At 37.5% G+C, this 24108-nt stretch overlaps 1 protein-coding gene across 1 annotated transcript in view; it reads right to left on the reverse strand.

Annotated features, from left to right (window-relative positions):
* Positions 1–501: 501 nt before the first annotated feature.
* Positions 502–24108, reverse strand: part of Epg5 (ectopic P-granules autophagy protein 5) — a 1526775-nt gene continuing 1503168 nt past the window's right edge. Inside the window, exon 46 of the mRNA XM_090380318.1 lies at positions 502–892. Within this exon, the coding sequence (XP_090236444.1) occupies positions 502–892 (391 nt within the window). The remainder of the gene's footprint in view (positions 893–24108) is intronic.

The raw sequence follows: 24108 nt of genomic DNA on the forward strand, positions 1-24108 counted from the left end.
CATTTGACTTTAAGAATTATTTTCTTCCAATCTGATTAAAGAAAAACAGATATTTTTTAAAAAGCAGGCTTCACCAGAGGCTGTTGATAAAAACATATTGAGCCCAAAGTCCAAAAATGTCTCAATCCTGTAATTTTTGAATTTTACTCATAAATGTTTTAAGTCAAGCTAGCAGTGAAAGTGTTAAACTAAGATAGAAGTACTTAAAAAAAAAAAATGTGGAAGAGGTAAATTATTTACTGATGAATTATAAATACTATAAATGCAAATATTGGATTATATTCCTGCAAATCTAGAAAAGTTAACAGATCTGCTATTATTATTTTGGCAAAGAAGAAGAAATACACCAACCATACAGGGTGAAAATTTTTATTTTACAATAACCTCAATGATTTCAATAGATAATTTAATGGTGATCCAATATCATATAATACATATATACAAAAATCTATATAAATGATATTAAAATATAGGCATTTTTTAAAATTGAAATATCTATGATTATGTACACTGGCTTTGAAGTTCATTTTGTACAGAATGATTTAGAACATCAAGGTAAGGATTTTGAAATATTCCAGAAACTATTTCTTTTAAAAATTTTCTGCTGTTAAGCAGAGACTGATCAGGATTATATATGTAATTGACAGCATCTTTAATATTACTTTGAAGTGCTGCATAAACCTTGTTATTTTGTAGACTTTCTAAACTTTCAAGATACTGTACTGCCTGGTGTGAAGGATTAACATTTGGAATGGTTACTTTCTTGGTAATCTCTGTTGAAAGCTTCATCTTTATTACATATCCTGGTGCAAGTTTACCTATTCGTAGAGAGCCATCTTCTGGCATCTGTGCCAACACAAAGGTTGCCAAGGCAAGGCAGAGGAATTTGAATCTTCATTCCAAAAAGATATAAAAAAAATCAATGCTAAAAATTTAATGACTAAAAAAGTAATAACTTGCATTACATTTAAAATATAAAGTTCATTCAATCTTAAAATTAAAATATTTCATGACTTCCCAGTTATATAAACATGAAATTTTTTGATGAATGTTTTTATATTGCACAGCACATGGCATGTGTGTTTAATGGCACATAAGCTACACTGGATATAGTGTGCCTGTCCATAGAGTTGTGTTAGGAAATAATTCAGAATTGAAGACATTTCAATTTCATTTAGAAAAACTATTCAGAATCGATGGTATATTCCAATTTTTTTCAGAAAACAGAAAAGTTCCTTAATATTTGCCTGATCACCAATAATATGCTCTAGTGATATTGAGGACAGTCAATTAGAATATGTTTGACTGTTAGATGTATTGAGCAGTGTGGACACTGAGGAGGATCATCACCTGTGAGTATTCTATTCTTGACCGTGCAAATACCACTTCTTCCATTCTAGTTGTTTGGATGTTTGAGTGCCAAAACTTTGGTTCCTGTTTCAACTGAAAAAATTTGTTATTAGTCTGGGTGTGCCACAGCTTTTTCCACTGTTCAAGGCATGCTGCTTTTATGATAATATCATGGTCAGAGGCTGGAATATGGACAGAGATCAAATCTAATGTGGAGGGATTTTTTGCCGATATATCTGCCAGTTCATCCCCCTTTATCCCTGAATGTGCTGGAATCCAACAAAAGTTCACTAATTGTTGATGTTCAATTTTCAAGAGCAAGTTCCTGATTTGATTTAAAATAGGGTGATTCGTATAGGAGGGATTTTGCATTGCTCTAATTGAGCTGAGAGAGTGTCTGCGTAAATTAAATATTTTGAAGATGGGTAAAGATTCAAATTTTCTAGAGCTAATTTTATTCCATGTAGTTCTGCAGAAAAGCTGCTATACTCAGGTGGAAGCGAAGCTGAAATAATAATGGAGGGAAACACTGCTGCTGCTCCAACAGCTGATTGAGATTTGAACCCATCGGTATATATTGGCAGGAAATCAACATAGCTCTGAATATGACTTGCATGGAGTTGTTTAAGGTTGAGAGTCGGTAGAAGATTCTTACTCCATTAAAGAAAATAAGTATCAAAGTTCAGTTGAGGAGGGGAGTTCAAGGTGGATGAAAGTAATTCATTACATGTTGACTGTTGTGAAGAGGAACTTTCCAACTCTGTGATATTTCAAAAAGCCATAGGCCTGCTGACCTTATTTTATTAGGTTTATTTCTTATAGATATAGGTAGTTGAGGATTGAAGAGGTATGGGTGAATAGGATGAAAACAGCAACTTTTTATTTTGGCTTCATACTTCAGTAGTAACATTTTTCTGCGGAGGTGCAAAGGGGGTTCATGAGCTTCAATATATAGACTGTGAGTTGGAGATGTCCTGAAGGCTCCAAGTGCAATCCGTAATGCACTGTGTTGTATAGGATCCAGCCAGCGCAGTACACTCTTTCGAGCAGAATCGTAGACTGGAGCATAATCCAAACGGGATCTAATCAATGCTCTATATAGTCGAAGCAATTAGGTACGATCTGCTCCCCAAGACAGGGCGGATAAAACTCTTAGTACGTTGAGCTTTTTGAGACAGGTATTACGTACAAATTTAATACGTCCAAGGAAGTTTAACTTCTTGTCAAGGGTTAATCCGAAGAATCTGATGTTGTTGGAATGGTAAAGTCTGATGTGAAGTTCGGGATCCGTATGTAATTTGCACTGATTGCAAAAGTGTATAGTGACAGTTTTCTGTTGTGAAAGACGATAGCCATTGAGCACTGCCCACTTTTGTATTTTATTTAGTGATAACTGCAATTGATGTTCAATAGCTCTCATGTTCTGAGAATGGCAAGAAAGAGAGAGATCGTCAGCATAAACATAAGCCTCAACAGTATTTGGAAGTTCTTTTGTAATGGAGTCAATTCTAAGGGCAAAAAGTGTTGCACTCAGTACAGACCCTTGCGGAACTCCTTCCTGCAAGAATGTCGTAGAAAGGGAGTTAATTTTGTACTTCACAAGAACGACTTCATAAAAAGTTCTTAATGAATATAGGCAGGTTGCCTCGTAGACCAAAGATATGCAGTTCTCTAAGAATGCTGTGATGCCAGGTAGTATCAAATTCCTTCTCTATGTCAATGGAGACCAAAACAAGGTGTTCGTTTCTAACAAAGGCATTGCAAACTGCAGTCTCAGCCTTGATCTAAGGCAGCCCTGTTTTGGCGAAAACCAAATTGGTCTTGGTTTGGATAATTGGTCTTCAATTATTCAAACAAGTGGTCTTTGGATAATTTTCTCAAGGATTTTACTGAGGCAACTGGAAAGGGAAATTGGCCAGTAACTAAAAGGACTGGAGGGATCTTTACCGGGTTTCAAAAAGGCCAAAACTGTGGCATGATGCCAAAATGTAGGATTGATGTTTTCCAGAAATATTCGATTATAAAATAACAGCAGTAGCTGGAAATGTTTGTCATCAAGGTGATTGGAAGAATATATTACATCATGTTACATAATGTAATATATTACATCGGACCCTGCTGCACTGTTGTGTGTTTTTCTAATGGCTTGCAGAAGTTCCAAATACTGAAGAGGCTGGTTATATGGTAAGATTAGAGAGGTGCGAAAATTGATGGGTTGCGATTCAGTGATGTTTTTAATTTTCTGGAATTCCAGCAAATAGCGTGATGCTGATGAGACTTAGGCAAAGGTTTTTCCCAAGGCATTTGCTACATCTAGGAGAAGAGAGTTCTTGCAAATTCCACGAAAGAAATGTGGTAGGGATGGTTGGAAACTTGTCAGAAAGCTGCCTAATTTTCTTCCATATTAATCTGCAATCAGTGTTTCTGTTTACAGTGCATGCAAACAGAGTCCAGGAATCTTTCTTGGCTTGTATTTGTATGAAATAAGTTTTAGCCCTTCGTTTCTTATAGTTGATGAGATTAGCTGTGGTTGGGGATTGTCTAAATAAATTCCATGCTTTATTTTTTTCCTTCTTTGTTTTTGTGCATTCATCATTCCACCAGTAGTTAAAATGCCGCCAGGCCAGGAATTCGTCAATGGAATTGAGTTTTAGCAGCTGATAACAATTGGGATGTGATATGTTCTGTCACTTCATCTATGGGTTGTAATCGTATAATTTCCTCATTCAGTGTAATTGCTGACTGAAATTTTACCTAGTTGGCTAGAGAGAATTTCTATTTCCTGTAAGGTTTTGGTAAAGGCGGTTGTGTAGTCAGCAGATTACATATAATTGGAAACTGGTCACTGCCCATGGGATCATCCATAACAGACCATTCCATGACTGGAAACAGTATCGGGGAGCAAATCGAGAGATCAATTGCAGAAGTTTGTCCAGTTGGCAATTTTATGTAAGTAGGTCCACCAGTATTAAGGATGGTAAGGTTTTGCTTATCCAGAAGGGTTTCAATTAGTCGGCCATATCTATCTCATTTAGAAGATCCCCATAAGGGGTGGTGACTATTGAAATCTCCCAACAGACAGGCAGGGGGAGGTAATTGCATTAGAAGATCTTCAAGATCTTTGTTTGATCAAGGCTCGATTTGGTGGAAGATAGATTGAAACAAGCATTATTCCAATTTGTGTAATGAAACGTACAGCAACAGCTTCAACTTAAATAAATTTGATGAATTTGAGGTATTGCTCAAAGCATCAAAGGTGGATATTGTTGGGATATCAGAGACGTGGTGACACACAGATATAAGGAATGCAGAACTGGAATTTGGGGAGTACAACGTCTACAGAAAGGATAGAAAGGGAGGAGGGGTTATGCTATTAGTTAAGAAACACAAAATCCAAGGAATTCAAGCCAGTCGACATCGCTGGACAGTACAGTGTCGAGTCAGTTTGGTGTGACATAAGCATTAGGAGATCAAAATTGAGAGTAGGAGTGTGCTATAGGCCTAATGACTCTGGTGAGTATAATAGGAAACTGTACAGGGAAATAGAGTGGGCCAGTACATCAGAGAGTCCTATAATGGGGGATTTTAATTTCCCATATACTGACGGGAATTTGTGGGTTGGTCACTCACACACTAGCAAGGCTTTTGTGGATTTATTGGATGATTGTTTTCTACATCAGCATGTTCAGGAGGCAACTAGAGGGAGTAATACTCTTGATTTGATTATCAGTAGTGATTCTTCATGCATTAAGAATCTGCAGATAAAGGAACCACTGGGTGGCAGTGATCACAGTGTGCTGAAGTGGAATTTACTCAAAGAGGTAACTACCATCAGGGATAAAGGGAAGGGTTATTGCTTTCGTAAAGGCGACTACGATGGTCTGAGACAGTATTTAAATTCTATACAGTGGGACCAACTGAAGATGTTACCAACAGAAAATTCAAAATGGGAAGCATTCAAAGAACTTATCTTGGTAGCTACTACCAACTAACTTTAGGCTTTACATACCAACTAACAAATATTGTTCAAGGTTTAGGCCTAAATGGATGTCAGATGAACTAATGAGACCTATGACAGAGAAGAAAAATGCATGAATCAGATTGGTCCACTTGATATCGATGGCTCAACTGTTGATGATCCTGCTCAGGTAGCTAACAAACTAAATGAATATTTTGCTTCGACATTCACACATGAGGAGTGATTCAGCGAGGGGAATGCCAGAGGTGTATTCAACTCTGGCAGCAAACTAGATAATCTTGTAATAACTGAGAGTAAAGGGGAGGAGAAATTGTTGAAGATAAACACAAGAAAGGCACCTGGGGTGGATGGGATCTATCCAGTTATATTAAAGGAGGCAGCAAAGGAAGTAAGCAAACCCTTAGCCATAATTATGAGAGCTTCCTTGGACTAAGGGGAGGTACCCACAGACTGGAGATGTGCAAATGTGACCCCAATTCACAAAGGAGGATCAAAGCCGACACAAGTAATTATAGACCTGTGAGTTTAACTTCTGTTCCTGGAAAATTAATGGAGGCACTGGTTAAAGAAGCACTGCAGGATCATCTAGACAAGATATCAGTTATAGCTCGGACGCAGCACGGTTTTGTTACGGGGAAGTCTTGCCTGACCAATTTGATTGGATTCTATGATGCAGTCACAAAAGAACTGGATGTAGGGAATAACTTTGATATTATATACTTGGATCTTAGAAAGGCTTTTGATACTGTTGCACCTGGACGACTGCTGTACAAATTGGAGCAGTATGGCATTGGAGGCAAATTGCTGCTATGTATAAAGGGGTGGTTGAGGGGGAGAAGACAGAGAGTGGTAATCAACGGACACTGCTTATCGTGGATTAATGTTATTAGTGGAGTCCCTCAGGGTTCACTGTTGGGTCCATTATTGTTTTCTGTATTTATAAATGATATTGATCATGGTATCATCATCATCATCATCAGCCATTTTCAATCCACTGCAGGATGAAGGCCTCTCCAGCAACTTTCCAGTTCCTTCTGTTTTGAGCACTGGCCATCCATTTACTACTCAAAAACTCATGAATTTCATCTATCCATCTCCGCCTTTGTCTTCCAGGTTTTCTTCTAGCTCCTCTTGGGTACCATTCTGTTATTTTCTTAGTCCATCTGTCATCTTGTCTTCGAGCTATGTGTCCTGCCCAAGACCATATTAGTTCTTTAGTTTTGATAAGAATGTCCTTTACATGAGTTTGCTGCCTAATCCATGTGTTTCTCTTCTTATCTAACAGTCTGATTCCCAATATAATTCGTTCCATTCTTCGCTGTGTATTTCTTAGCTTCTCTTCCATTCTTTTGGTGAGTGCCCAAGTTTCACTTCCATAAGTCATGGTGGGGAGTATACATTGATTCATTATTTTACATTTCAGACAAACTGGGATATTGCTCTTCAGTATGTGACTATATTTCCTGAATGCTATCCATCCAAAATTTATTCTTCTCTTGACTTCCAGCCATTTATCATTATTACAGCTAATAACTTGTCCCAGATAAGTATATGACTCCACCTTTTCAATTACTGCTCCTTCAATCATTATTTCCCTTTCCGTGGCATACTTGTTCATCATTACTTTTGTTTTAGCCATATTCATCTTTAGTCCAAAATCCTTACTAACTGTGCATAACTGATTAAGATTTTCCTCTAATTCTTTGGGATCGTGGCTTATGACCACAATGTCATCTGCAAATCGTAAATGGTTTAGGTACTCTCCGTTCACATTGACTCCTTTCTGCGACCAGTCTAATCTTCTGAAAGCTTCCTCAAGGGCAGCAGTAAACAGCTTCGGAGATATTGTGTCTCCTTGTCGAACTCCTTTCTCGATTTTAAATTTGCTGCTGTCTTTGTCTAGTCTAATAAAGGATGTAGCACTCTCATATATTTTCTTCAAAATCATAATATATGGAGTATCTATGCCTTGTCATGGTATATCAAGCTTAATTTCCAAGTTTGCAGATGATAAAAAGGTTGGCAGGGTTGTCCAGGATGCTACTGACACTATGCTGCTGCAACAGGACCTGGAAAGGTTGAGCAGATGGGCTGAGAGGTGGCAAATGAAGTTTAACATTGACAAATGTAAAGTATTGACAAATGTCAATATTCTTTGCAGGCATCCAAAATACATATGGGAAACAGCAACCCCAGAGCAACATATCAATTCTGTGGTACTACACTGACAGTGGTAGAGAATGAAAAGGACCTGGGGGTAATTGTGCAGGCAAATATGAAGTTCTCTGAGCAGTGCAGACGGGCTGTAAGAGTAGCTCATGGTGTCTTGTCAATGATATACAGGAATTTTTCTAGCAGGGATAAGGAGGTGATTATTCCCTTGTATAAGGCAATGGAGTATAATATAACATATATTAAAAAACAAAGAAATTTGCATTTAAATTGAAAGAACAAAAACTATAAGAAAAAACGATTTTCTAATATTACATTTGTCCCTTTATCTAAATATTTCATATTAACACCTAATTAACAGTGATAAAATTTTTATAAATTTATTATTATTTTTTTAGTAAGCCACCTCATCCTGATTACATATATAATAAATGTATAGGCATATCTTCTTAAATACATAAATATTGAAGTCATGGTCATATCTATAGGCAAAGATCTGAATTCAAAAATTTCTTCTTTTCGCTTTGTTGATAGAACCTTTTAATTTCATTTTTAATATTCATACGCTTGGTGAAAATATCAATATTAGATTCATTTAATAATCTAGCAGTACTATCGAAAAAAATCAAACTTTAAGTGATTAGTTTTGAATGGCTCTTGTACAAATGAATTATGTCATCTCAATATTCTTTGCAGGCATCCAAAATTTATCAGGCAGAGTAGCTTAGGGGCATCCAACTTACCATTAATTAAATACATAAAGCACTTGCAGTCAGCAACAACCCTTCTTTGATAAACTGATAACATATTGAAATAAGTACACCATTCTTTATATGATTCTGCTTTAATTTCTAATGTTGATTTGTACACTAAAAATCGAATCATGGATCTCTGAATATGTTCTGGTGTTTGATAAGTATTAAAGTATTGGGGTTCCAAATCTTGCATGCATATTCAAGAACTGGGTTAATAATCATCATACATTCAGTTTTTATTAGTTCTATGTTGGTGAAATCAAAAAATAATCTTTTTAATAATCCAAGGAACTTAGAAGATTTTGCAGTAATATTTTTAATATGTAAATTAAAAGTCCCATTGGCAGAGAACCATATTCCTAAGTCTAAAATCTCACGTACTCTTTTTATCACCTTACCATTAATCTTATAAGGATAAGTAATTCTTTCTTTTTGGCGATAGTCTGATATTGAAATCGTACAGCATTTGTCCAAATTTACTTTTAAACCATTATTGTCAATCCATAGAGAAATACAGGATACTCACTCCCTTTTCTAAATTGATACAATCCTGAGTTGATTTATTTTATTTTATATATTTTTAGGTCCTCTGCATATGACAATATTTTAAGGTTTATTTGTTGAGTACAATCTTGAATGTCATTAATGTAGATTGCAAAAAATAATGGACCAAGTTGTTGTTGTATGTTTTACGGCGCAATGGCAGCTATAGGCCATTACGCGCCAAACAATGGTAGGAGGTAACAGGCTTTATTAAAAGTGAGATATGTGCATTATGTGAGATTTAAGCATTATATTCTGTCATAGCATTTTATCCTTTTTAGGAAAGTGAAAACTGCATCGATATCAGATCTGTCGTCTAATATTTGCTGCAAAGTAGGTGTGATTTGGGCTGCATAGTTTGATAAGAAGGTGGTTTGCCGTACTCCATTATACAGAGGGTAGTCAATAATGATGTGCTGGACTGTGATTTGAGCATGGCAGTTCGGAGAAGGTGGGTCTGAGGAAGAGAGAAGATAAAGGTGAGTAAGGTGTGTATGTCCTATTCGTAATCTTGCAAGTGTGACTTCTTCCTTTCGGTTCGAGCGGAAACCAGATGGCCAAGACTGGAGTTTCGGTTTAATCCAAAGGAGTTTGTTGCCTTCTTGGTTTTGCCAGTAAATCATACTTCGCTTTGATATAAGACTTTTATAATCGGTGACAGGAATTTTGAAAGATTCATCAATTGGTTGCACAGTATATTTGGCTGCATGGTCAGCACTCTCATTGCCAGGTATGCCAACATGGCTAGCGACCCAACAAAATTTTATTACTTTTGTGTTCTTAGCTAGATGAGCCAGCAAGTTTTGAATATTACCAAGTAGGTAGTTATGATGCTTTCTTGGTTGCTGTAAAGCGAGAAGAGCACTCAGAGAGTCGGTAAAAATTATACTATGGGTAAACTGCTGCAACTTTATAGTTTCTAGTGACATTTGAATGGCATGAAGTTCAGAAGTAAAGATACTGCATTCTAAAGGTAACTGATTAGAGATTATAGATGAAGGAAGAACAACAGCAGCACCAACATGGTGATCAGTTTTGGAACCGTCTGTGTATATCCTGGTATAAGATTCATATTTCTCAAGTAGAGATTTATGAAGCTGGTTTTACATTCTGTGAAGAAAGAGTACTTTTCCCCCATTCTTGAAGGGACAGATCACAGGTGGCACGGCAAAAAACCCATGGAGGAGTCGTGAAACTAGTGGTGGCTATTTTAGAAAGGTCAAGTTGCCAATTATCAAGTAGTGAGCAAAGACGTATGCCAGCGGGTCGATTTATTGATGGATAAACGGCATACAAGTTCTCCCAATCTGGTGTAAATAGATGTTTCCACGATGGGTGCAGGGGGTTGGCTTTCTATTTTGATAGCATAATTTAGCAGTAAAATTTGTCTTTGTAGAGAGAGTGGGGGATCGTGTGCTTCAGCATACAGGCTCTGCACAGGAGATGTGCGGTAGGCTCCAAGAGTCCACTATGGTGAATAGGGTCCAAAGCCCTCAAAATGCTAGATCTAGCAGAGTTGTAAACTGGTGACGCATAGTCTAACCTTGATCTTACAATAGCATGATATAAATGAAGGATCCTAATTCATTTCACAAATATACGTGGTCTCAATTCTAATCTCAATGATGTCCATTTCCACTTGCAGTCTGCCAAACCCCATGTACTTTTTCTGACAGAATCTCAGTTATCGGTTGATTCAACTACTGCTCATCTCAGATGACCAAATTATTCGCTGTATGATTCCTTTCGCCTCAAAGGTGGTACTTGTGCATATGTCCGTTCTGATATTCCCTGTCAAAGACTTGGCAATTTGGAATCTCCTCTCTTTGATCTTCTCTGGCTTAAAATCTCTCTACCTCATTGTGTCAAATTCATCTGTTGTCTCTACCGTTCTCCCAACTCCACTAATCACTTGGAGCTCTTTGACTTCCTCTCTTTGCAATTTGACTTTCTCCAGTCCAACTTTCCTTTTTCCTTGGTGATTTTAATGTTCACAACTCCAGCTGGCTTCCGATTTCTAGTCACACCGGCCCAGCAGGTCGAGATGCTGAGGCTTTTGCAATTACTAATGATCTAGCACAGATTGTTCATTTACCTACAAGAATACCGGACAATCCTAATCATACAGCCAATACGCTTGATCTTTTTCTCACAAACAACCTTTCTAAGTACACGGTTGAAGTGAGAGGTCCTTTAGGCACTTCAGATCACAACTTGGTGATTGTCTCTTCTCCAATGGAACCTTTATCTCATGGCTATTCCCAACCTCGTGTTCTTTGGTATTACAAGAATGCAAAATGGGATGACCTGCGGAGATTTCTTTTTCCTTGGTCGGATTACTGTTTCAAAACTTCTGATGTCAACGTTTGCTCAGATCGTGTCAGTGAAATTATTCTTGCAGGAATGGAATCCTTTATCCCACACTCCACTTTAAAATCTCGTCCTTTATCTAAACCTGGGTTTTCCAATAAATGTGCTAAGGCTGTTCAAGAGAAGAATGGTGCATATCGTAATTGGCTTGTTTCTAATTCTTCAGTTTCATTTTCTGCCTACACCAAAGCTCGCAACAATTGTAAAGCAGTTATTAATCAGTCCAAACTAGAGTTTGAACAGGCTAAGAGTAGAAAACTTGCTTCTTGCCCTAATGGTAGCCGAGCATTCTGGTCTCTTGCCAAAGATATTGGCCGCAAACGTTTGCCCATCTCTGCTCCCACCTCTGTCCAAGCCGACCGGGCTAGCCGGGTGGGTAAAGTGCCTGCCTGGCAACCCAAAGGTCGCGGGTTCGAATCCCGCCTCGGGCTTGGATCAAAGTACTGCAAAAACCTCGGGAGGTGCATTATGGCCACAGAAGCTGATGCGCCAACAACTACCAAAAAAAAAAAAAAAATCCCTCTGTCCAAACCAGATGGTTCTGTTGTCATTTCAGCCAAGGATAAAGCTGACCTGCTAGCATCCCATTTTTCTTCCAGCTCATGTATTAATGATCTATGTAAAACACCTCCCACCATTCCCAACACGCTCCATTGAATGCCTCCTGTGGTCTTCCGTCAAAAATCAAAAGGATATCAGAAGGATTTTGATGAATCTTGATGCTAAAAAAGCTCCAGGTCCCGATGTTCTTTCTCCACTTGTTCTCAACACCTGTGCTCCTGAACTTACTCCTATTCTTTGCCGCCTTTTTTTCACTTTCTTATTCCAAAGGTGTTTTTCCTTCTACTTGGAAATTTGCTCATATCCAGCCAGTTCCTAAAAAGGGTGACAAATCCCTCCCATCCAATTATCATCCCATTGCAATTACTTCTACTCTTTCTAAAGTAATGAAGAAATTAATTAACCGCCAACTCTTAAACTACCTAGAAACATTCCGTCTGATCAACGATCGCCAGTATGGATTCCGTCAGTGTCGATCCACTGGTGTTATTCTGGCTTATGTTACCCATTTATGGACTAATTCAATGGAAAAGTTCGGTGGGACATCGGAATTTTTATTATTATTTTTTATTTATTTATTATTTATTTTTTTTCATTCAGAAAAAGCGAAAATGATGGGCAAACGCAAGAACTGTTCTTTTAATTAAGCAAAAACTTGAAATTATTCAAAAGTTTGAATAACGGTGCATCCGTTAAATCTTTGATTAACCATTATAATGTTGGTGACCAAACCATATGTGACATTGTAAAAAATAAAGGGAAGCTATTAGATTTAAAATCGATATTATAAAAAATAAAGGGAAACATCGTATCGGACAAGTGAGTAGCACATGTTAAGTTTTTTCATTTTTTTTTATCTATCCCATACTTTTTACGTAGGTTGCTGAACATTTTTCGATACAGTAAGTCCCCGAATTACGTAGCTTCTGACTTACTTCACGTGATTTATATATTTTTTATATGGCTGAAAATTTCAGTGAAGGGGACACACATTTCACTATAATACTGTGAATTAAAAACCCACAGAATTCTAGCTATTGGCATTATCGCAAATGCAATAAGATCGAGTTTACTACCCATTTATAATGAATTTCACTAACAGAAAAGCCCAGTAACCCGGAAAGTGCAAAGTCTTTTTATTGTTTTATGGCAGTGACCTCCAGAAATGTGCTTTAGTAAAATGTGAGCTCACATGGAGTGATAATAGTGAGTTTTCGCCTTAACCCTGTGAAGTTCTTTTCAGAAAATTTAATTTTGACTGTTATCATGGTGCCAACTAAGAGAATAAGGGCGGAAACACACTATATTATCACTTCACGAGACTGACTTCACTCGTATACATATCTAACGTCAAATCTGGTGGAGCTATATTTACCAACTGGTTTATTGCTCGGAGACGCAGTGTTGTGATTGGCTGTATTCACAAGATAACATGTCGGGCTTCAAGGCCGAATGACATTGTCAGGAGCTCAGATTTTTCTGTTTGAACAGAAATTTCATTAGGCATGACAAGAGGAAAATGGAGGAAATGCTAATATAAAATTAAATTAGAAGTAAATAATCTGTTTTGAGCGCACAAGTAAGAATATCCTAAACCAAATAATAACATCAAGGACGTTGCTCCTGTGCCTATTCCGAAGCACCCTCCACTTCGAACAGCTACTTGGCATACTGCAAATGTCCAGTCACAGGGACGCTCAAAAATGTTTTATTTGCACAACTCATAATTTCTTACAAGTTCAATTTTTAGGGTTGAGAAGTAGTTTTTTGTTGTAATTAAATTTCATTAAAAATTTTTGTTTCGTATTTTGACAGAATAAGTCCTTATTCAAAATTAAACTTGCGGTATTTTAACTTTCCTTTAACATATAACTAATTTTACTTAGCGCTGATTGAATTTCGAAATTGCATATTTTGCCCTTGAATGTCATCCTTAATTGGATTATATAGGAAATTAAATTCTTCTTTATTCATCCATAAGTACATCTTAAAACGATTTAAATCTTCTTAAAGTCCTGCAGTAAATGATGGAATTTGCCTTTTTCTGTTCTCTTCCAGTTGATGTCGTGTATCCATTGCGTACTCTCTTTTGTTTTCTTGGCTATAAGAGAAGCGCATGCATGTTCTAAATTTTCTTCAAAATCTGAAGAGGAGGATGAACTGTGGCAATTCATTTCGCTTCAGTTTTCCTCAAGGAGAATAACAAATATACAACGTTACAGGTTGCCAGACGTACCCCTTTTTGAAGTATAATAAAATTTCCAAGATACCCCTTTTTTAACATTTGAAAAAAGCAGAAATCGTAAAATACCCTGTTGAGATGATTATTTAGGAAGAAAGAATTAACTGACGATAAAGTTGTTGTTGAAATGCATCCTTAATTAAAGACTTAAAAATGACATTCTATCCTATTTACAAAGAGGGTTGTAGAATATTTATATTATGCTTACTTTGTAACCTTTTACATTCTACTTGACTTCTTTTTTATTTCGTTTTAATGGTTTAAGGCACAGGCAACAAACTTTTTTTATTTAAAATTCCCAATATCAATATTGATTTGCTGTATGAAGAATATGTTCTGTTGAAATCATTCCATAGAAATATTGAGACAAAAGACCTCAAAAATACCACAGATGTTTGGATAAAAATTTTAAATGCATACGAAGTAGGTAATACAGAAAAAAATATAAATTTTGTTTTCGCTTTGCCTCAAATGCAATGAGTGAGCAAGTATTTAGTTCAATGTTTAACGCATGGAAAAAGGTTAGAAATAAATTAGCCCTAAAGAATGTTAAAGGAATTGTTGCAGAAAACCAATCACAATATGCCATGCAAAGAATTTTATGCCTATGCACTAAAAAATGAAAAACTGTTAAAGGAAATTCGCTCAAATGAAAAGTATTGCTAGGTAAATAATTTTCTTTTTGATAAAATAAATCAGGTTTATTGAATATGTATTGTAATCAATTATGTAAAACATTTTGATATTTATAAAAAGTTTCCTTTAGTGTTTACAACTCTTGCAATAAAATTTTCCGAATTAAATGAATTAAAGCATGGGCTATAATTTAGCTAATTTTATTAAAATTTGACTAATTTTGCATTCCATGAACTTGTAAAAATCAACAAAATATAGAAATAAAATGGTTGTTATTAAAATTGTTTGGTTTTCTTTTACGATATAATGCGAGTACCCCTAAACGAGGAATGAATACCCAAAACACATAAGCACGAGTACCTCGAGATCAAAATTTTTAATCTGGTCACCCTACATTATAGTGACGTTTCTTCTCCGACCGACTTCGCAGCTTACATTAAACAAGGACCACAGAGTACTACTCTGTGACAGGGACACAACGAGATTCATGAATCTCGTGACAGAAACACTTCCTAAGTGTTTCTGTCACTTAAGGCAGAAACACACTGATAATAGTGTGTTCCTGCCTTAAGTGACATTGGTATTAGTAAACCTATCAAGAAAATGAAAGCGACCGAGTTGGATCAGAAAATTAAAATAATAAGGATGTATGAAAATGGCCAAACATTAACAAGTATTGCTGGGAATTCAGATTTGACAGTGGCAACGGTGAACACGATAATAAAAGAGAAAGACAGAATATGAGAAGTGGTGAAGGGATCGGTACCAATGAAGTGAACTATAACAACCAAAGCTACGAATCACATATCAGTTTTTACAGTACGATAACATGCGTTTTTTCTTCCTTTTATGTTTTCTTTTCTTATGTGCAACTCTGGCTACTTCACCGCTGTCCCCAGTAGTTTTTAATTGAACTAATTAAAAATATATAACTATTTTTCTTCATTCTTCTGAGGATATTATGTGGTTTTTTAGTTTTGACATATCAGGGATATAGTAGCAATATTTTACGTTATATTTTATGTTACGTAAGAACTCCTGGACATTATCTCTTACATATGTCGGGGACGCTCTATTTTTGGATTTACCAGGAAATCAATTATCCGGGAGTTTTTTTTTTTTACCATCTATCCCGGAAAATCGAGTCTACTGTATATGATATCAAAGGTTTCCCTGCATCCAGTTCCTTTGTGACCACATTGTAGTATCCAATCAAATTGGTCAGGCAAGACTTTCCCTTAACAAAACTATGCTGTGTCCAAGCTATAACTGAAGTCTTCTCTAGATGATCCTGTAGTGCTTCTTTAACCAGTGCTTCCATTAATTTTCTTGGAACAGAAGTTAAACTAACAGGTCTATAATTACTTGTGTTGCCGTTTAATACTCCTCTATGAATTGCAGTCACATTCGCACATCTCCAGTCCATGGGTACCTCCCCTGAGTCCAAAGAAGCTCTCATAATTATGGCAAAGGGTTTGCTTACTTCCTTTGCTGCCTCCTTTAATATAACTGGATGGATCCCATCCACCCCGGGTGAATTTTTTATGTTTATCTTCAACAATTTCTCCTCCACTTTCCTCTCAGTTATTACAAAGTCATCTGGCTCACTGCCAGAGTTTAATTCACCTCTGGCATTCACCTCCCTGAATAACTCCTCATGTGTGAATGTAGATGCATTTAGTTTGTTAGCCACCTGAGCAGGATCATCAACAGTTGAACCATCAATATCCAGTGGACCAATCTGCTTCACCCCTTTCCTTCTAGTGTTTACATAGGTAAAGAACTCTTTACTGTTTTTCTTTGCATCCTTTGCCAAGGATTTCTCATAATCTGCCTTTGCCTGCGTAATCTCCTTTGGGACTTGGTTACAGACCAGATTATATCTATCATAGGCTTCCATGTCACCCATTAATTTATATGTATCCCATGCATTTTTCTTCTTTGCCATATGTCTCATTAGTTCATCTGACATCCATTTAGGCCTAAACCTTGAACAATATTTCTTAGTTGGTATGTAAAGCCTAGTAGCTTCCAAGATAATTTCTTTGAATACTTCCCATTTTTAATTTGCTGTTGGTAACATCATCAGTGGGTCACACTGTATAAAATTTAAATACTGTCTCAGACCACTGTAGTCGCCTTTACGATAGCAAAAACCCTTCCCTTTACCCGTGATGGTAGTTACCTCTTTGAGTAAATCCCACTTCAGCACACTGTGATCACTGCCACCTAGTGGTTCCTTTATCTGCAGATTCTTAATGCATGAAGAATCACTACTGATAATCAGATCAAGAGAGTATTACTCCCTCTAGTTGCCTCCCGAACATGCTGATGTAGAAAACTATCATCCAATAAATCCACAAAAGCCTTGCAGGTGTGTGAGTGACCAACCCACAAATTCCAGTCAATATCTGGGAAATTAAAATCCTCCATTATAAGATTCTCTGATTTACTGGCCCACTCTATTTCCCTGTACAGTTTCTTAATATACTCAACAGAGTCATTAGGCCTATAACACGCTCCTACTCTCAATTTTGATCTCCCAATGCTTATGCCACACCAAACTGACTCAACACTGCACTGTCCAGCAATGTCGACTGGCTTCACTTCCTTGGATTTTGTGTGCTCACTTCCGTAACATTTTCTGTTAAGGTCCGTCGCTGACTATGGCTGCACTAGTTTAGCAAAAAGCTGTGAATCCTTTGCTAAGAGTGGTTTTATTAAACATAAGATAAACATAAGATTAAACATTTTTAATTTTTGGTTTCGACACCAGAGGATTTTCTTTCTAACATCCTTTCCTCAACATCAGGTGTTATGCTTCTGGGCATACCTACTCATACTCCATATGAGAAGTGCCCATGTTTTCTAAGGTGGTGATGTACTCTGATGAATGCGTGTTTGTTGGGCTGCCTTTGGCAGGGAAATTCTTCTTGGTACAAACATGCAGCCTCGAGTGTACTGCCATTGGCTTTACCATACACGAAATGCATGTCCACATACTCTTCTTTGCTGTAACCTCTTTCCACGTTGACTAACCTTTGATGAGTACTAGTATGCCTGCTACGTCTCAGAGCACTGAGAGAGGGAAAACGGAGAGAATGAGCATAACCTACAAACAAGTCGGTGGTGGATCCCAACTCTGTACAGTTCACCTTTAAATTATTGACCATCCCTTTTGAAACACCCTGTATAAGAGCAGCAAAGTTGTACAATCTGCTCCCCAAGACAGGGCAGATAAAGCTCTTAGCATGTTCAGCTTTATCAGACAGGTAGTGCATATTAATTTAATGTGCTCAAAGAAGTTTAACTTACTGTCAAGGATCAATCCCAGGAATCTGATATTATTGGCAATCGGAATGATGCAATTTGATATCTGAAGTTCAGGGTCTATATGCAATTTGCGTTGATTGCGGAAGTGGATCGCAACAGTTTTCTGAGGGGTAAGACGATATCCATTAAGCTCAGCCCACTTTTGCACTTTATTGAGGGTCATCTGCAGTTGCCGTTCGATAGATCTCATGTTTGAAGAATGGCAAGAAATAGAGAGATTGTCAGTGCAAAGATATGCCTCCACAGTATTTGGGAGTTCTTTTGTAAAGGAAACAATTCTAAGGGCAAATAGGGTTGCACTCAGTACTGACCCTTGTGGTACTCCTTCTTGTGAGAAGATAGTAGAAAGGAAGTTTTGATATCGAACCTGGAAAGTGTGGCTTTGGAGGATGTTCTTAATAAATATGGGCAGGTTGCCACATAGACCAAGAATATGAAGGTCACTGAGAATGCCATACTGCCAGGTGGTATCAAATGCCTTCTCTATATCTATGGAGACCATAACAAGGTGTTCATTTTTTAGAAAGGCATTGGGAATTTCAGATTCAGCCTTGATCATCAGATCTAAGTATGACCTGTTTTGGCGAAAGCCATGTTGACAATTACTCAGTACATGTTGAGCTTCAATGATCCAAATGAGTCAACTGTGGATCATTTTTTCGAAAATTTTACTAAGGCAACTTGACAAAGAGATTGGCCTGGAACTATAAGGAGTGGAAGGATCTTTTCCAGGCTTCAAAAAGGTTAAAACTGTAGCATGGTGCCAGGAGGTTGGAAAAATATTTTCCAGGAAGATCCAGTTAAAAAAGACCAGCAGCAGTTGTAAGTTTTTGTCATCGAGATGCTCAGCATGACATAATATATGCCATCTGGCCCAGCAGCACTGTTTCATGTTTTTAATGGCCTATGAAAGTTCACAATAGAAGAGGCTGATTATATGGAAGTGATTGTGAGGTTCGAAATTGATAGATCTCTGTTCGGTGGTGTTCTTAATTTTCTGGAATTCTGGAATGTAGTTTGAAGCAGCTGAGACTTGGGCAAAGGTTTTAGCCAAGGAATTTGCAATATCTAGAGGAGAAGAGAATTCTTGCCCATTGCAAGAAACAATTGGGGAAAGGATGGTTGGAAACTTCCCAGACAGCTGCCTAATTTTCTTCCATATTAATCTGGAGTCGGTGTTTCTATTGATAGTAGATGCAAACAAGCCATGAATCTTTCTTGGCTTTCCTTTGAATGAAACGCGCTTTTGCCCTTAGCTTCTTGTAGTTAATTAGGTTGGGTGTAGTTAGAGATCGATGGAATAAATTAAATGCTTTGTTTTTTTCCTTCTTTGCTTTTGTGCACCGTTCGTTCCAACCGGAAGTTGAAGTGCTGTCTGAACGGGGGATTTGATAATGGAATTGAGTATTTAGCTTCAACGAAAAGATAGGATGTGATATAATCAGTGACTTTATCTATGGGCTGTAGTTGAATAGTTTTTTTGTCCAGAGTGATTGCTGACTGAAATTTGGCCCAATTGGCTTTAGAGAATTTCCAGTTCCTGCAGGGTTGGTCTAATGGTGGTTGTGTAGTCAGCAGGTTACAAACAATTGGGAAGTGGTCACTACACATGGGATATTTTAGTACGTACCACTTTTTAGTTGGGACCAGTACTGGAGAACTAATTGAGAGATTAATTGCTGAGATGTGTCCATTTGGGAGCTGTATGTGAGTGTGTGTGTGCACCAGTATTGAGTATGGTGAGGTTTTGGGCCTCTAGAAGTCTTTCAATGAGTCTATCCCATTTATCTAATTTTGGAGCACCCCATAAGGGGTGATGTACGTTAAAATCCCCTAATATACAGAAAGGTGGAGGAATCTGTATGATGAGATCTTCAAGATATTTTAAAGAGTAAACATGGTTTGGCAGTAAGTACATTGAGACAAGTGTTATGTCAATATGGAGAGTTATATGAACAGCAACATTCAATCTGAAGAGAGATATGTTTAGTTGGGATCTTTGAATTTATGAGGATTGCCACAATGCCATGGGCAGCATTAGCTGTATTACAATCTCTTCGATAAAGGCAGTAGTTCTTTATTGAAAGAGAAATTTGTAAGGTTAGGTTAAGTTTCTTGGAGACAAAGGGTAACTGGAGAAAACCAGTTAATTAGATCTTTTATATCGTCTGTGTTGCAACGAAAGCCTCTCCAATTCCATTGTAAAATGGTGTGCATCATTTAGGTTTTGTTGTGGATGATTCATATGACTGTTTTTTTGAAAGAGGAGCATTTTTTCTGGTCTTTTTTTGGGAAGGTGGGGCATCCAATATCCATTGTGTCATTTGCATGGAGATCTAGTATGGGTTCCTGAATGGACATCGACTTCCATGCTGTTGGTGGGCGATTCAGTTTTCTTGCTTTCTTTAGTGGTTTTCAATTGTTCAAGCAAAACCTTTGCATTATCGGTCGGGATGCTAATTGGAGTGTTGGTCGCTTCGCTGGTTTTAGCTTGAGGTGTGTCTTTTCCAGAGTTTGCTAATGTAGTTTTAACCCAGTTAGCTATAGATGTGCTGAGTGGTATTGATACTTCAGTTTGAGCTGCTGTTGAGTGAGAGCTTCAAGTGTGAGATGCATAAGAACGGCTGGGCATTGTCAACATAATTTGTCTGTGTGCCTCATAGTATGTCATGTTTATGTTCTGTTTTATATTTTTGTATTTTCTTCCCTGTTTTCCACATTTCACATGATTTTGAAAAGGCTGGATGACTTTCTTTACAGTTTGGGCGTAGAGGTTGTACAATCTGCTTGAGTATGCTCCTTGGAACCACAAATAGGACATATAGCATCACCTCTACATGCCTGCTGGGAGTGTCCATATTTCTGGTATTTAAAACAACGAATGGGATTAGGGATATAAGACAGTTTAAATAGCCAGTTTTTACTTATGATTGCAGTTCTGCAGTTTAAATAGTCACCTTTTACTTATGATAGCAATTCTGGGGTGTTGAAAGTTAAGATTATGGATCGAGTTAAGATTACAGAACCAGTGATATGCCTGCTGGGAGTGTCCATATTTCTGGTATTTAAAACAACGAATGGGATTAGGGATATAAGGCCGAATTATGCAGTTTAAATAGCCAGCTTTTACTGATGATGGCAATTCTGGGGTGTTGAAAGTTAAGATTATGGATCGGGTTGGAAAAGATTTCCATCTTTCTTAGTCATTTGGCACTGATTACCTTTTCATTACTCAATTCTTTAACTAATTATTCTTCAGACACTGTAATTAGGTCCCATTCTGTGATGACACCTTTGGAAAAATTTAACATATTATGAGGGGTGACAGATACTGGCAGCCCACCAAAAGTTGTTGTTTTGAGCAGCCACTCGGAATGTTTGGAGGATGCTGTTTCTATCAGGAGGTCTCTGGATTGTAGACGTTTAACCCTTTTTGGTAATCCAGCAATGGATTCCAAATAGCTCTGGATAACAAATGGTGATAACTTGCCTACAGGCTGGTTGGAGAGAGAGAGAGAGAGAGAGAGAGAGAGAGAGAGAGAGAGAGAGAGAGAGAGAGTATCACCAGAAAGTTTGGCATCATTGTACTGCACTTCTCTTCGAATTCTTTTTGGTTGATTAGTGTCATTGACATCAGACATTTCCGATCTTGTGTTTGAAGGCTCTAATGGCGGAAAATTATTCAAATCCATGCTTGCTCCTTTTAGCCCCAGGAGAGGGTGATTCTTCTCCCAGCTTACCGACCCTGCCAAGTGGAGGCAGGAACAGTGTCAACCAGTGACCAAGTGATCAGAAGAATAGGAGAGCAGTACATTGCTAGCAATAACAGTAATGTTGCTAGCAATGAAGCAGTGACGTTTCTCAGTGAGGGAAGCAGTAACGTTGCGAGCAGTGCAAGGTTTAAGAAAGCACTAGTACTCGCCAAGCAAAAACGCTAGATAATCGCACTAGAAAGATCACTTGGCACTCGGGGCCTATATAGGATATATTGATGGAAAACATATTGTTATGTCTATTGCAGAAGTGATACCTGTAGCCAAACTGATATAAGTGTGAGATCTGGTGTTGAGCAAATTGAGTTTTGATCAAGTTACCTCTACTGTCCATGTGAGAAGATCCCACAGATGATGACGGGCATTCATATCTCCCATGAGGCAATGGGGAGGTCGTAGCTGCATAGTAAGATTGTTTAATTCTGATCTGGAGAGAGAGGATGATTTGGTGGAAGATAAAGGGATGAGATTGTGATAGAAATTCCAATGGCTATTCTCAGTGGTACTGCTTCTAAGTTGGTTTTTAATGTTATTTGCTTAGCTAGTATATTTGTATTCACCAAAATTGCCACCCCTCTTTTGGCAGTTCTATTATCATTTCTGTCTCTCCAGAATAGTGTATAGTTCTGAAATGTGGATGAAGATTGAGGTGTTAGATGGGTTTCTTGAAGGCAAGTGTAGACTGGTTTATATTGCTGAATAATATCTTTTATTTCATCGAATTTTCCACATAACCATGACAGTTCCATTGTATATTATTATGCTGCATTATTTAGGTCTCAAGACTAATTGTCGAATCTGACTGAGCTTTTGAGTTTTTTCGTTTATCATATTTGGATCTGTCTTTCTTCGGAAAATTAGGAAGGGGTGCATCAATATCTTCTGCAGGGTGAAGTTCTAGTACATTCTCTGCCTATTCATCAGTATCCATTTCTACATTTGTATGCTTCATTCCACTGTTTACTAGATGGTATCTGTTTTGTTTTTGAAGATGTTAATTCTGATTTCAGCTTTTCGGGCACAGAAATATCCTGCTCTTTAGCATTGGATTTTTCATTTGTAGTTGTTTTTGTCATTTACAGAACTTTACCACCTCCGTTTGAGTGGCTATAGTTTGCTGTTATTTCACTGCTGAAGCATAGGAATGTGAAGGTTTGTTTGCAAGTATCTGTTTTCCCACATCCACATTTCGCATGTCTTCGAAAATGCAGGGTGATTTCCATGACAGTTTGGACAGAGTGGTGAAGCGGAGGTACACAGTTTGCACAATTGTGTTCTTTTGATCCACAGAGCGGACTGATGGGATCACTCCGACATGTTGCCTGAGAGTGTCCATATCGCCGACAGTTGTAACACCTTATTGGATTTGGTATATATGGCCGGATTTTGCAATTTAAGTATCCTGCTTTAACTGAATGGGGAAGAGAAGGATTGTTAAAGATGAGAATAACTGATTATGTTGGAGTGAGAATGCCATCTTTCTTCATCATTATCCTCCTAACATGTATCATTTGTTATTCTATTAGCTTGCGCAGTAACTCTTCCTCTGAAACACTCAAAATGTCCCATTCAGCAATAACACCTTTTGATGTAATCAGGGAATTATGTAGGTTAATTTCAACTGGTAGTCCTGCAAAGGTCTTTGTTTTCAGAAATTTCTCAGATTGATGACTTAGTGAGGTTTCTACTAGGAAATCACCTGATTGTAATCGTTTTATCATTTTTGGTGATCCAACCATCGACTCAATAGTCTTCTGGACTAAGAATGGTGATAGTTTTCCAACAGGTTGTGTTGTTAAGGAATGTATCACCAAAAAGACAGGAACAGTAGGCTGAGAGGCATTGATTTTCATTCTCTTAGCCTGAGACATTTTTATTATTATTATTAGCCATATGGTGTAAGGAAGCCTGTGGTTTATGCTGCACTAGCCAAAAAAAAAAAAAAAAAATTCTCTGAGTTTCCCTAAGAGAGAGAGAGAGAGAAAACAAAAGTCAAAAGTAAAAGGGAAACACCAAGAAAGAGAAGAATGATGATATCCAGCTCAGGACCCTGTTCAGTTGTGAGTCATCAGATTTATTGGAGTTAACTTTCTCTAATCTTGTCTTGTTAGTTTGGTCCATTTTAAACTCCTTTTATTCCTGGGTGGTGTCTTTTCACCCAGGTCCAACCCTGCCAAGGTGGAGGCAAGAGTAGTGCCACCAAGAAACCAAGTGCGTAAAATAGTTACTTTCCTTCCTTATGCTTTAAGAAAGAAAACTCTTATTATATATTATAATAACGGAAGAGCCTAAACATAGATAATCTTTGAATTTGAGAGAAACTTGTGGGGATAAAAAAGTTTCCTGTAAGCCTACTGCGTTAATTTGCATGAGTATATCACTCAGGTCATCTAT

The sequence above is a fragment of the Mastigoproctus giganteus genome, chromosome 8 (assembly GCF_048544385.1).
Source record: "Mastigoproctus giganteus isolate SK-2022 chromosome 8, ASM4854438v1, whole genome shotgun sequence".
NCBI classification, from domain to species: Eukaryota; Metazoa; Arthropoda; class Arachnida; order Uropygi; family Thelyphonidae; genus Mastigoproctus; species Mastigoproctus giganteus.